This window comes from Erpetoichthys calabaricus, chromosome 5 (genome assembly GCF_900747795.2).
Source record: "Erpetoichthys calabaricus chromosome 5, fErpCal1.3, whole genome shotgun sequence".
Classification (NCBI taxonomy): domain Eukaryota; kingdom Metazoa; phylum Chordata; class Cladistia; order Polypteriformes; family Polypteridae; genus Erpetoichthys; species Erpetoichthys calabaricus.
Window position 1 is genome coordinate 241,967,427 of NC_041398.2, and position 15,016 is coordinate 241,982,442.

The window sequence follows — 15,016 nt, forward strand, 5'->3', positions numbered from 1 at the left end:
CTTTGCTCAGTATTTAGTAGAAACACCCTTTTGAGCTAATACAGCCATGAGTCTTCTTGGGAAAGATGGATTTGGGGATCGTCTGCCATTCCTCCTTGCAGATCCTCTCCAGTTGTGTCAGGTTGGATGGTAAACGTTGGTGGACAGCCATTTTTAGGTCTCTCCAGAGATGCTCAATTGGGTTTAAGTTAGGGCTCTGGCTGGGCCATTCAAGAACAGTCACAGAGTTGTTGTGAAGCCACTCCTTCGTTATTTTAGCTGTGTGCTTATGGTCGTTGTCTTGTTGGAAGGTAAACCTTCGGCCCAGTCTGAGGTCCTTAGCACTCTGGAGAAGGTTTTTGTCCAGGATATCCCTGTACTTGGCCGCATTCATCTTTCCCTCGATTGCAACCAGTCGTCCTGTCCCTTTAGCTGAAAAACACCCCCACAGCATGATGCTGCCACTGCCATGCTTCACTGTGGGGACTGTATTGGACAAGTGATGAGCAGTGCCTGGTTGTCTCCACACATACCGCTTAGAATTAAGGCCAAAAAGTTCTATCTTGGTCTCATCAGACCAGAGAATCTTATTTCTCACCATCTCAGAGTCCTTCAGGTGTCTTTTAGCAAACTCCATGTGGGCTGTCATGTGTCTTGCACTGAGGTATGTGTGGAGACAACCAGGCACTGCTCATCACTTGTCCAATACAGTCCCCACAGTGAAGCATGGCGGTGGCAGCATCATGCGGTGGGGGTGTTTTTCAGCTGCAGGGACAGGACAACTGGTTGCAATCGAGGAAAAGATGAATGCGGCCAAAACCTGGACAAAAACCTTCTCCAGAGTGCTAAGGACCTCAGACTGGGCCGAAGGTTTACCTTCCAACAAGACAATGACCCTAAGCACAAAGCTAACATAACGAAGGAGTGGCTTCACAACAACTCTGTGACTGTTCTTGAATGGCCCAGCCAGAGCCCTGACTTAAACCCAATTGAGCATCTCTGGAGAGACCTAAAAATGGCTGTCCACCAACGTTTACCATCCAACCTGACAGAACTGGAGAGGATCTGCAAGGAGGAATGGCAGACGATCCCCAAATCCATCTTTCCCAAGAAGACTCATGGCTGTATTAGCTCAAAAGGGTGCTTCTACTAAATACTGAGCAAAGGGTCTGAATACTTAGGACCATGTGATAGTTCAGTTTTTCTTTTTTAATAAATCTGCAACAATTTCAAAAATTCTTTTTTTTGTCTGTCAATATGGGGTGCTGTGTGTACATTAATGAGGGAAAAAATTAATTTAAATGATTTTAGTAAATGGCTGCAATATGACAAAGAGTGAAAAATTGAAGGGGGCCTGAATATTTTCCCACTGTATGTATTTGCTAACATTGTCCACATGTGCAGGAAAACTTAATAGTTTTTGTGTTTTTAAAGGTTCTGATGATATCTTAATAATGCTTAAAATTATCCAATAGAAGGTATGACTAAGATAACAGGAAATGCAATTGAAACCCAAGATTTAAAAGCAGACGTAAAAACAAAAGTTTCTGTTTACTGTCTACAGGAGGCCGTTACTACAATGACTGGAGGGGATGCATGTCCCAGACACCTGTGACACTGTGGTCTGCACAGAAAAGAGCTGTCACAGCATGGCCTCTAAAGACGACAGAAGACAGGCTGAGTCGTCGGGTCAGCACAGCACAGGATGTGAAAGTTTCCTCTTTTTCGGGGCTGTTGGAGGAAACTTCAAAGCAGGTTGGAAAATATTTTTGTTTTACTCATATTACATTGAAAGTACAATATTTATATACATAAGTAGAAACAGACTAAACTATGTTTTATAGTAATTGTTTCTGAGCCACGACCCAGATTAGAACTGACAAACTTAAGGGAATGAAGGATCAGGTTTAATTCTGTAACACAGTTGCCCGTGTTATACATGGGATATAAAGTCAACCACCACCAACATCTTCATTCTATGTTAGGCAGTTCATATGGTGCCAATAAAAAGTATTTACTCCCAGTCAGTCAGTCAGTCATTGTCCAACCTGCTATATCCTAACACAGGGCCACGGGGGTCTGCTGGAGCCAATCCCAGCCAGCACAGGGTGCAAGGCAGGAACAAACCCCGGGCAGGGTGCCGGCCCACCCACACACCAAGTACACACAATGTGGGATCGCCAATGCACCTACCCTGCATGTCTGTGGACTGTGGGAGGAAACCCACGCAGACACGGGGAGAACATGCAAACTCCACGCAGGGAGGACCCGGGAAGTGAACCCAGGCCTCCTTACTGTGAGGCAGCAGATAGATAGATAGATACTTTATTAATCCCAAGGGGAAATTTACATACTCCAGCATCAGCATACTGATAAAAGAAAATATTAAATTAAAGAGTGATAACAATGCAGGTATAACAGACAATAACTTTGTATAATATTAAAGTTTACCCCCCCCGGGTGGAATTGAAGAGTCGCATAGTGTGGGGGAGGAACAATCTTATTGCAGCCTTCTAACTGAAGTATAGTCGGCTCTGTCCTCTCTTGCACAGATCATCAGTATTGGCAGTCCAGTCCAGTTTATCATCCAGCTGCACTCCCAGGTATTTATAGGTCTGCACCCTCTGCACACAGTCACCTCAGATAATCATGGGGTCCAGGAGGGGTCGGACCCTTTCTGATGGCTCTTCTCAGATTGTGTGTTCAGTTGCCTCCTGTTTGCTTTAATGGTCCTTGAGATGTGTCGAGAACTTGACTGGAGTCCACCTGTGGCCAACTGAACTGGGAGAGACATCTAAGAAAGTGAAGGAAAGTAAATCGAAGTGGTACGGACATTTGAGGAGGAGAGATGAGAAATATGTGAGGAAAAGACTGATGGGAGTGGAGGTCCATGGAATGAGAAAGTAAGGGACGTGGAAGTGGATGAAAATTGGAAGTGGACGGAGAAAGTAAAAGAAGATGTGAAGGAAAAGGGCCTTTGAAAAGAGCACATTGACCCCACGTAGAAGTGGAATAGATAAAGAAGAAGAAAAAGAATAGGAAGATGATGAAGAAGAAGAGGAAAATGAAGAAGAAGAGGAAGATGAAGAAGAAGAAGAGGAAGATGAAGAAGAAGAAGAGAAAAATGAAGAAGAAGAGGAAGATGATGCAGAAGAAGAGGAAAATGAAGAAGAAGAGGAAGATGAAGAAGAGGAAAATGAAGAAGAGGAAAATGAAGAAAAAGAAGAATAAGAGGAAGAGGAAAATGAAGAAGAGGACGATGAAGAAGAAGAGGAAGATGATGAAGTAGTAGAAGAAGATAAACAATTACAAGAAGCAGAAGAAGAATAGACAGATAGATGGATAGATAGATACTTTATTAATCCCATTTCTATATATTAAAAATAGCAGCGGCCTTAGCACTGCCCCCTGCTGGTCACCACTCTTAACGTCACCCAGTTCCCATGAGGTTCCTCGCACCATCACGCTCTGCTTCCTGTGTCTGAGCCAATTCTGTACCCATCTAAAAACCTCGCCCTGAACTGACACTTGTTTTAGTTTGATGCCCACCCTCTAATGTGGCACCTTATCAATTGCTTTCTGAAAGTCCCGAAAAATAATGTCATCTGCTCCACTCTGATTATTTCCTTTTGCTGCGCCCTCATAGAATTCCAGCCTGTTAGTACAACACGACCTCCCTCCTCTGACCCCATGCTGACTGTTCACTGACACTCCTGTCCTTGCCAGGTGTTGCTCAATCTTATCCTTAATAATTCCTTCCATTAATTTTCCTGTAATGCATGTTAAGCTTACTGGCCTGTAGTTGATTGGATCTGCCCTGTCACCCTATTTATATAATGGGATGATATTTAACATTTTCCAGTCCTTTGGAATCTCTCCAGTGCTCAGTGATTTCCTAAAAATATGTCAAGGCTAACCTCCTTAAGAACTCTGTGACAAATATTATCTGGTCCTGGTGATTTGTTTGATTTCAGTTTATTTAATCTGAGCAGCTCTTCTCCCTCTACAATTTCCAAATCCCTCAGTACCTCCTTAGTAGCCGCGTTTGTATTCTAAATAACGTTATCATACGATTACAATCAGTACAATTTATATAAAGGATTAGCAATTTTGGTTGCAGAAGATAATGTAAGATAGAGTTTGTTACATCTGCAGAATAAATTTTGTTTGTCACTAGGGCGGCGTGGTGGCGCAGTGGGTAGCGCTGCTGCCTCGCAGTTGGGAGACCTGGGGACCTGTGGTTCGCTTCCCGGGTCCTCCCTGCGTGGAGTTTGCATGTTCTCCCCGTGTCTGCGTGGGTTTCCTCCTACAGTCCAGAGACATGCTTGGTTAGGTGGACTGGTGATTCTAAATTGGCCTTAGTGTGTGCTTGGTGTGTGGGTGTGCTTGTGTGTGTCCTGCGGTGGGTTGGCACCCTGCCCGGGATTGGTTCCTGCCTTGTGCCCTGTGTTGGCTGGGATTGGCTCCAGCAGACCCCCGTGACCCTGTGTTCGGATTCAGCGGGTTGGAAAATGGATGGATGGATTTTAAATCGCGTTGTCATTTAAATATAATTTAAAAATCTCTTTGAACCTAACTATTACCTGACTGGTAAAGGATGTCACCGGGTTGTCTTTCGGCGAGTTGTCTGTTGCCCAGTTGCCCCTGAATGATTTTTTATATTTTCTTGAAATATTTATATGGTAAACACACCAAGTCATTCTGTTGTCTATGGTTATGTGTGCAATTTCACTGAAGCCAATTTTGATTATTACTTTTGTGTTTGACTTGTATGGATGAAAGCATTTATTTTTGTACTTCCATATTTTTTATTTTCAAAGAAAAACAGATTACTTTGATTTTCAAGACATTCAACAGAACACTTTTTATAATATCAAAAATATTGTATGTACAGTTTTGGAGAACAGAGATGCAGTCAGATTGTCCTTGTGTCATTGAAAATTTTATGAGGTGGATTGGGAGAATAACATCTTATGAGGTGGACATTTTTAAAAATTCAAAGCTGGGTCAAAAATGAGGAGATCAAAGGTAAAAAACGCGGTCAAAGCCACAGATGCTAACCAAACATCAGAACAAGTAGAATTCATTGATGGAGTCAAAAAGAAAGTCACCCGTTATTTCTATTTTAGTGTGCCAATCTTGGATAGACTGGAAATGGATTTGGTGGCTGAGGCACGTAGTCAAGTTGACATTGGAGTGGCTTCAGGACAAGTCTCTGAATGTCCCCGAGTGGCCCAACCAAAGCCTAACCTTAAACTCCATAGAACATATTATACCTGAAGATGGCAGCTTACGCATGCTTCCCATCCAGTCTCTCAGAGCTTGAGAGGATTTATTTTATTTATATATTTATTTATAAAGCACTTTAAAAACAACATCAAGGCTGACCAAAGTGCTGTACAATAAAAACCCAACATCTAAGACGCACAATAACCAAAGGGTAAAGGAAAGAGCTTAAGAAATCCATAATAAAAGAGTACACAGATAGTCAACATCTCACACTGGGTCAAAGTGTGTTTTTAAATAAGATTTAAAGACAGCAAGTGGAGGAGTCTGCCTAACGTGCAACGGCAAATCATTCCAGAGTTTTGGGGCTGCAACTGAAAAAGCCCAATCACCTCAGAGTTTGCATTGTGTCTTAGGGACAAGTAGAAGCATCTGGTCTGCTGACCTGAGAGAGCAAGATGGAACATAACGGGGCAGCAGTTCCGACAGATAAAATGGGGCACAACCATTAAAGGATTTAAAAACACATCTGCTAGGAAGAATGGGACCAACTGTACAAATCCAGGTGTGCAAAGTTCATAGAGACCTACCCAAGACGATTCTAAGCTGGAATTGCTGCTAAATGGGCTTCTACGAAGTACTGAATTAAGAGGCTGAATACTACTAGATCACATCCTGATAAATAGATAGATAGACATGGAAGGCACTATATAATAGATAGATAGAGATAAATATGAAAGGCACTATATAACATATAGATAGATAGAAGTGAAAGGCACTATATGATAGATAGATAGATATGAAAGGCACTATATAAAAGATAGATAGATATGAAAGGCACTATATAATATATAGAAAGAAAGATAGATAGATAGATATGAAAGGCACTATATAATAGATAGAAAGATAGATAGATAGATATGAAAGGCACTGTATAATCGATAGATAGATAGATAGATATGAAAGGCACTGTATAATTGATAGATAGATAGATATGAAAGGCACTATATAATGATAGATATGAAAGGCACTGTATAATCAATAGATAGATAGATAGATAGATAGATATGAAAGGCACTATATAATGATAGATAGATAGATAGATATGAAAGGCACTGTATAATCGATAGATAGATAGATAGATAGATAGATATGGAAGGCACTATATAATAGATAGATAGAGATAAATATGAAAGGCACTATATAACATATAGATAGATAGAAGTGAAAGGCACTATATGATAGATAGATAGATATGAAAGGCACTATATAATAGATAGAAAGATAGATAGATATGAAAGGCACTGTATAATCAGATAGATAGATAGATATGAAAGGCACTATATAAAAGATAGATAGATATGAAAGGCACTATATAATATATAGAAAGAAAGATAGATAGATATGAAAGGCACTATATAATACATCGAAAGATAGATAGATAGATAGATATGAAAGGCACTGTATAATCGATAGATAGATAGATATGAAAGGCACTGTATAATCGATAGATAGATAGATAGATAGATAGATAGATAGATAGATAGATAGATAGATAGATAGATAGATAGATAGATAGATACTTTATTAATCCCAAGGGGAAATTCACAAAGAATTGAGAATGAATCTATGAATGAGAGATTTCAGTGTTTGAATATTAAAAAATTGCAACCATGTTTGAAAACATATTTTTACTTATTATGGGTTATGGAGCATAGCTTGACAAAAATGGCAAATGTATCTTTTTAAAATTAAATCTGTAATGTAATAAAGTTTGCAGGAAGTGCAGGGTTCTAAATACTTTCTGGATCCACTATATGCATAAATATACAGTATAACACTGAAAAAATTAATATTGTTAAATTTCAACTACTGTGGTGGGCTGGCGCCCTGCCCAGGGTTTGTTTCCTGCCTTGCGCCCTGTGTTGGCTGGGATTGGCTCCAGCAGACCCCCGTGACCCTGTAGTTAGGGTACAGCGGGTTAGATATTGGATGGATGGATGGAAATTACAACTAACAAACATATGAATTTCTCTTACCTTGTGTCCTCAACTTCAACAATTAACATAAGCATTGAGAAATCCTCCATTATAAAGGCAGATAGTAATAAATGCTAATAAGGAAATAATGGAAAGAATTCAAGTATTAAAGCTGAAAATACAGATTCTTGTGTTATTGGATAAGCCAGATAATTGTATAAAGTAAAACATTTGTCTGTAAAGTGTTGAACTGAAATTCCTTTTCCCATTTTCCTCATTGCTGCCTTTTTCTTATTTCAGGAAAGATCTCCTGTAAAGATTCCTAGCAGTGAAGTGATGAATGTTCCTGGGAAAGATTCATTATCAAGGTATTTCTAATAATAATAATAATAATCTTTACATTTATATAGTGCTTTTAACAAGATTAAATGTTTGAATTTTCTATATTAATTTTAGCCATGTCAAACATGTTCTCTCTGAGATGAGCAGCTAATTAGTTGTGCATCTAATGTGTACTCCAGATTACTTAAATGATGAAGATGACTATGGAAAGACTCCTTTAAATATTTTGCATCCTTGCAGGTATTTTTATCCGTTTTATGGAAAGGTGTAGCACAAAGAGGTGTCACAGGGGAGAATGTTGGTGCCACACAGCACCAGAGGCACACGCTAAAGATGCTGTTTTTTAGGGTTCTGTACTCTGGTTTCTACAGTACAGAGTAATGGGGATTGTGGAAGAGAGGTGAAGAAGAGGGTGCAGGCAGGGTGGAGTGATCTATGACAGACGGGTATCAGCAAGAGTGAAAGGGAAGGTCTACAGGACGGTAGTGAGACCAGCTATGTTGTCTTTCTTCAGAGGTTTCGTTTTGCCGATGTGCTCTCCTCGCTTGTCTTATTAGCGTCTAAGTGAGTGTCTCTTTCTTCTGAGGTTTCGTTTTGCCAGTGTGCTCACCTCACTTGTCTTATTAGCGGCTAAGTGACTTTGTCTTTCTTCAGAGGTTTCGTTTTGCCGATGTGCTCTCCTCACTTGTCTTATTAGCGTCTAAGTGAGTGTCTCTTTCTTCTGCGGTTTTGTTTTGCCGATGTGCTCTCCTCACTTGTCTTATTAGCGTCTAAGTGAGTGTCTCTTTCTTCTGAGGTTTCGTTTTGCCGATGTGCTCACCTCACTTTTCTATTAGCGGCTAAGTGACTTTGTCTTTCTTCAGAGGTTTCGTTTTGCCGATGTGCTCTCCTCGCTTGTCTTATTAGCGTCTAAGTGAGTGTCTCTTTCTTCTGCGGTTTTGTTTTGCTGATGTGCTCTCCTCGTTTGTCTTATTAGCGACTAAGCGAGTGTCTCTTTCTTCTGAGGTTTCGTTTTGCCGATGTGCTCTCCTCGCTTTTCTATTAGCGGCTAAGAGTCTTTGTCTTTCTTCTGAGGTTTCGTTTTGCCGATGTGCTCGCCTCACTTCTGTATTAGTGGCTGAGTGACTTTGTCTTTCTTCTGAGGTTTCATTTTGCCAATGTGCTCACCTCACTTGTCTTATTAGCGGCTAAGTGACTTTGTCTTTCTTCGGAGGTTTCATTTTGCCGATGTGCTCTCCTCGCTTTTCTATTAGCAGCTAAGCAACTTTGTCTTTCTTCAGAGGTTTCGTTTTGCCGATGTGCTCTCCTCACTTGTCTTATTAGCGGCTGAGCGACTTTGTCTTTCTTCTGAGGTTTCGTTTTGCCGATGTGCTCTCCTCGCTTGTGTATTAGCGACTAAGCGAGTGTCTCTTTCTTCTGAGGTTTCGTTTTGCCGATGTGCTCGCCTCACTTCTGTATTAGTGGCTGAGTGACTTTGTCTTTCTTCTGAGGTTTCGTTTTGCCAATGTGCTCTCCTCACTTGTCTTATTAGCGGTAAGCGAGTGTCTCTTTCTTCTGAGGTTTCATTTTGCCGATGTGCTCACCTCACTTTTCTATTAGCAGCTAAGCAACTTTGTCTTTCTTCAGAGGTTTCGTTTTGCTGATGTGCTCTCCTCACTTGTCTTATTAGCGGCTGAGCGACTTTGTCTTTCTTCTGAGGTTTCGTTTTGCCGATGTGCTCTCCTCGCTTGTGTATTAGCGACTAAGCGAGTGTCTCTTTCTTCTGAGGTTTCGTTTTGCCGATGTGCTCGCCTCACTTCTGTATTAGTGGCTGAGTGACTTTGTCTTTCTTCTGAGGTTTCGTTTTGCCAATGTGCTCTCCTCACTTGTCTTATTAGCGGTAAGCGAGTGTCTCTTTCTTCTGAGGTTTCGTTTTGCCGATGTGCTCACCTCACTTTTCTATTAGCAGCTAAGCAACTTTGTCTTTCTTCAGAGGTTTCGTTTTGCTGATGTGCTCTCCTCACTTGTCTTATTAGCGGCTGAGCGACTTTGTCTTTCTTCTGAGGTTTCGTTTTGCCAATGTGCTCTCCTCACTTGTCTTATTAGCGGTAAGCGAGTGTCTCTTTCTTCTGAGGTTTTGTTTTGCCGATGTGCTCTCCTCGCTTTTCTATTAGCAGCTAAGCAACTTTGTCTTTCTTCAGAGGTTTCGTTTTGCTGATGTGCTCTCCTCACTTGTCTTATTAGCGGCTGAGCGACTTTGTCTTTCTTCTGAGGTTTCGTTTTGCCGATGTGCTCTCCTCGCTTGTGTATTAGCGACTAAGCGAGTGTCTCTTTCTTCTGAGGTTTCGTTTTGCCGATGTGCTCGCCTCACTTCTGTATTAGTGGCTGAGTGACTTTGTCTTTCTTCTGAGGTTTCGTTTTGCCAATGTGCTCTCCTCACTTGTCTTATTAGCGGTAAGCGAGTGTCTCTTTCTTCTGAGGTTTCGTTTTGCCGATGTGCTCACCTCACTTTTCTATTAGCAGCTAAGCAACTTTGCCTTTCTTCTGAGGTTTCGTTTTGCCGATGTGCTCTCCTCACTTGTCTTATTAGCGGCTGAGTGACTTTGTCTTTCTTCGGAGGTTTCATTTTGACGATGTGCTCTCCTCGCTTTTCTATTAGCGGCTAAGAGTCTTTGTCTTTCTTCGGAGGTTTCGTTTTGCCGATGTGCTGGCCCCGCTTGTGTTATTAGCCACTAAGTGAGTTTCTGTTTCCTCGGAGGTGGAGCCCTTACCCCGACTCCACCTCTCACTTTTGGGCCTGACAGACATACAGACAGACGGACACACACACTCCAACGCATTGACGTTTACATATAAGATGGTTGTGGTGCTGATTCAGGCATGAGGCAGAAACGTGTCTGTCATGTGGACTCCAAGGTGTATGTGCATCAGTTACCTAAGAAAGAGATGACACCAGGATGGACGTCGTATGATAGTCTGGGCAGTGGTCTGCTTGGAAACCCTGAGTCTGGGCGTTCATGTGGACGTTAATTTGAAGCACACCACCTACCAGACCTTGTTGCAGACCAGGGACACCCCTTCACAGCAAAGGTGTTGCATTTTTTCAGCAGGATAATGCACCCTGCTGTGCAAATTACATTGAATGTTTGGGGATGGTTTGAGGAATATGATGAAGAATTCAAGTTGTTGCCCAGGTGTCCACATTCCATAAGTCCTGTGGAGCGTCTTTGGGATATTTTGGAACAACAACAACAACTCCCAACTTACCGGAGTTGGAGAAACTGCTGCTAACGCCCCGGTTCTAGACAACTTTTGGAGGTCTCGCACAGTCCATGTCTTGGCAGGTTGGAGCTGTTCTGGTAGCACATGAAGGAGCAGAAGCCTATTAGACAGGTGGTCATAATGCTTTGGCTCATTAGAGTATATTGTTTTATCTTTTTTCCCATTTTTAATCTCTTTTTCCTGTTTTATTCATATTTAACTTTTACATTAAATATGAATAAAAGCAATAATGATAATAATAATACTCTATTTATAATACTCCCATGCTCAAGGCGCTTCACAGAGTCTTAGAAAAAACAGCAGGGTATATGTAACATTGGATACAAACGTTTTCCTGAATAGAACAATGAAACAGATAACAAAGCATTAAATAGAATAAAGGACAATTGTATAATAACTAGTTCTGTTTCCTTACAGCCCCAGAGTCCGTGATTCACACTCTAGCCTGGTCACTGTGTTTATGCCAGTTGGCATGTATGCCACATGTCTCTTCCTGCAGTCTCTCTAGTTTTCCGTCCACCTCCCAAAGAAAGAAAAAAAGTAACTTTAATTGTGTGGCTGTGTGCAAATGTGCATTGTGGGAGACTGGCACCTTGGTTGGTTTTTTGTCGTTCATCCAAAGTAGATTCTGGCCTCCACGACTCTAAACTGGACAAGATGGTGTGAAAGATGCCCGGACACAGACAGACACTGAAAGCGCAATTCATTTTCTTTTATACAACACCCAGTGCACAAACCACCACAATGGCTCAGCTCACAGTCCTTCTCTTTCTTTTTCCTTTTTCCTCTCTTCCCTTGTGCCACCTCCACTCCTCCGTCCTCTGCCTCCCGACTCCGGCTCCCCGAGTGGAGTGAGGTGGCCTCCTTTATACTGCACCCCGAAGTGCTCCAGGTGCTTCCTCATTAACATTGGGTGTGGCGGACATTCTGCAGGCCAAGGCTCTGGAGCTGTCCAGGCGCCCCCTGGTGGTGGCAACGGACCCCCACAGGGTTGAGCTTACCAGCTCCGTATGCGTGGCCCTGATGCAATCCAGGGATGCTGCCTTGTTGCGCCCCAGGGAGGATATACTGCCCCTCTCCCGATCCATCCCTGTGTGGTAAGGTCCCTGGTCATCTGCCACAATGGTTACAGTGAATGGATGGACAGTTTTTAAAAGGCCATTTATCACTGATTACCTTATGCTAGACACCCAGCAATACGCAGCTCAGAATTCCATCCATCCATCCATTTTCCAACCCGCTGAATCCGAACACAGGGTCATGGGGGTCTGCTGGAGCCAATCCCAGCCAACACAGGGCATAAGGCAGGAACCAATCCCGGGCAGGGTGCCAACCCACCGCAGCAGCTCAGAATTGCCCTTTCAAAACTTTTTAAAATGGTGCAAAGCATAAAATTATTCAACTCAAAATTATATATCAAGCACATCTGTCTCGTCTAAAACTGTCCAAAATGTTTCCAGGGCGAGATCCAACCTACGAACGCTGCAATCAAGTCCCAGCCTCACTGGGTCACATGTTCTGATGTAAGGGTCACGGGGGTCTGCTGGAGCCAATCCCAGCCAACACAGGGCGCAAGGCAGGGAACCAATCCCGGGCAGGGCGCCAACCCACCGCAGTGTAACATCATTTTGGACCAAAATTTTGAAGTCCCTTTCAGACAGCCTCAGTGTCCCAATCCCTCCTAACCCACTAACAGCTGTGTTTGGTGTTCTTCCAGATGGGTTTAAAGTGGAGAAGGACAAACAAACTGTGATTGCCTTTACTACACTGTTGGCACGCAGACTTATTTTGCTTATTTTGCTAAACTGGAAGAATCCTAACGCTCCTCTTTTAAGTCGTTGGGAAACTGATGTTTTATACTATTTGAAATTGGAAAAAATCAAATATTCATTTAGAGGATCTGTACAGAATTTTTTTTAAAACCTGGCAGGATATAATCAATAAAATTTTAGAATAAGCTCTTAAAGCACCGAGGAAGCAATCATCTCCACATTTCTTTTTCTTCTCCATTCATCTCTACTGGCCTATTAAACTCATCAATTTAGGTATGTCTGCAAGCCTTAAGTTTTACTCTGTTGGCCATGCTTTCTCTCTCAGGGGTGGGGGGCGACTATGTTTTCAATCCTATCTTTTGTAAAAATTGATCTATTTGTATGGAATGATTACAATAAAATGAATCAAATTAAAAAAAAAAACAACTTTTTAAAATGAAAGAGCTGGTGCTTGTGATTTCATGGCTGCTTTGGTTAGCATAAGCGGCACTGCCTAAACTTTACATGATTGGAAAACACTTTCGTGGAGCAAACTGCACCTGCTCAGTGGAGGCATAATAACAGAAATCACACCTGATAAGAGGGTGGCATGGTGGCGCAGTGGGTAGCCCTGCTGCCTTGCAGTAAGGAGACCTGTGGTTCGCTTCCCAGGTCCTCCTTGCGTAGGAGTTTGCATGTTCTCCCTGTGTCTGCGTGGGTTTCCTCCCACAGTCCAAAGACATGCATGTTAGATGGATTTGTGATATTAAATTGGCTCTAGTGTGTGCTTGGTGTGTGTGCGCCCTGCCCAGGATTTGTTCCTGCCTTGTGCCCTGTGCTGGCTGGGATTGGCTCCAGCAGACCCCCATGACCCTGTGTTATGATATTGTGCTTTGGACTTTGACTGACTGACTGACAACTGATAAGGTAATGATTTACTGACATGTGATGAAGACCATGGAGCGGCTGCTGCTTCACCACCTTAGGCCACAGGTCCTCCACACCCTCGACCCTCTGCAGTTTGCATATCAGGAGAAGGTGGGAGCAGAGGATGCCATCATCTATATGCTACACCGATCCCTCTCCCACTTGGACAGAGGCAGTGGTGCTGTAAGAATTATGTTTCTAGACATCTCTAGTGCCTTCAACACCATCCAACCTCTGCTCCTTAGGGACAAGCTGACTGAGATTGTAGTAGATTCACACCTGGTGGCATGGATTGTGGACTATCTTACAAACAGACCTCAGTATGTGCGTCTTGGGAACTGCACGTCTGACATTGTGGTCAGCAACACAGGAGCACCGCAGGGGACTGTACTTTCTCCGGTCCTGTTCAGCCTATATACATCAGACTTCCAACACAACTCAGAGTCCTGCCATGTGCAAAAGTTCACTGACGACACTGCTATCATGGGCTGCATCAGGAGTGGGCAGGAGGAGGAGTATAGGAACCTAATCAATGACTTTGTTAAATGGTGAGACTCAAACCACCTACACCTGAACACCAGCAAAACCAAGGAGCTGGTGGTGGATTTTAAGAGGACCAGGCCCCTCATGGACCCCGTGATCGTCAGAGGTGTCTGTGTGCAGAGGGTACAGACCTATAAATATCTGGGAGTGCAGCTGGATGATAAATTAGACTGGACTGCCAATACTGATTATCTGTGCAAGAGAGGACAGAGCCGACTATACTTCCTTAGAAGGCTGGCGTCCTTCAACATCTGCAATAAGATGCTGCAGATGTTCTATCAGATGGTTGTGGCGAGTGCCCTCTTCTACGCAGTGGTGTGCTGGGGAAGCAGCATAAAGAAGAGGGACGCCTCACGCCTGGACAAACTGGGGAGGAAGGCAGGCTCTATTGTAGGCACGGAGCTGAACAGTTTGACATCCGTGGCAGAGCGACGGGCGCTGAGCAGACTCCTGTCAATCATGGAGAATCCACTGCATCCACTGAACAGGATCATCTCCAGACAGAAGAGCAGCTTCAGTGACAGACTGCTGTCACCGTCCTGCACCACTGACAGACTGAGGAGATCGTTCCTCCACCACACTATGCGACTCTTCAATTCCACCCGGGGGGGGGTAAACGTTAACATTTAACATTATACAAAGTTATTGTCTGTTTTTTACCTGCATTATTATCAATCTTTAATTTAATATTATTTATTGTATCAGTATGCTGCTGGAGAATGTGAATTTCCCATTGGGATTAATAAAGTATCTATCTATCTATCTATCTATCTATCTATCTATCTATCTATCTATCTATCTATCTATCTATCTATCTATCTATCTATCTATCTATCTATCTACTTCTATCTATCTATCTATCTATCTACTTGAAGACTGAATTGAACTGCCCCTCAATGTTTTATTTAATTTGCGTGGGTTTCCTCCAGGTACTCCGGTTTCCTCCCACAGTCCAAAGACATGCAGGTTGGCGATCCTAAATTGTCCCTGGTGTGTGCTTGGGGTGTG

General features: G+C 42.7%; 1 protein-coding gene across 2 annotated transcripts in view; it reads left to right on the forward strand.

Moving 5' to 3' along the window:
* Positions 1 to 15,016, forward strand: part of LOC114643040 (uncharacterized) — a 304,597-nt gene that overhangs the window by 133,222 nt on the left and 156,359 nt on the right. For both annotated transcript variants that reach the window (XM_051928134.1, XM_051928133.1), the window contains exons 8-9: positions 1,544 to 1,734; positions 7,485 to 7,552. In XM_051928134.1, coding sequence (XP_051784094.1) covers positions 1,544 to 1,734; positions 7,485 to 7,552 — 259 coding nt within the window. The remainder of the gene's footprint in view (positions 1 to 1,543; positions 1,735 to 7,484; positions 7,553 to 15,016) is intronic.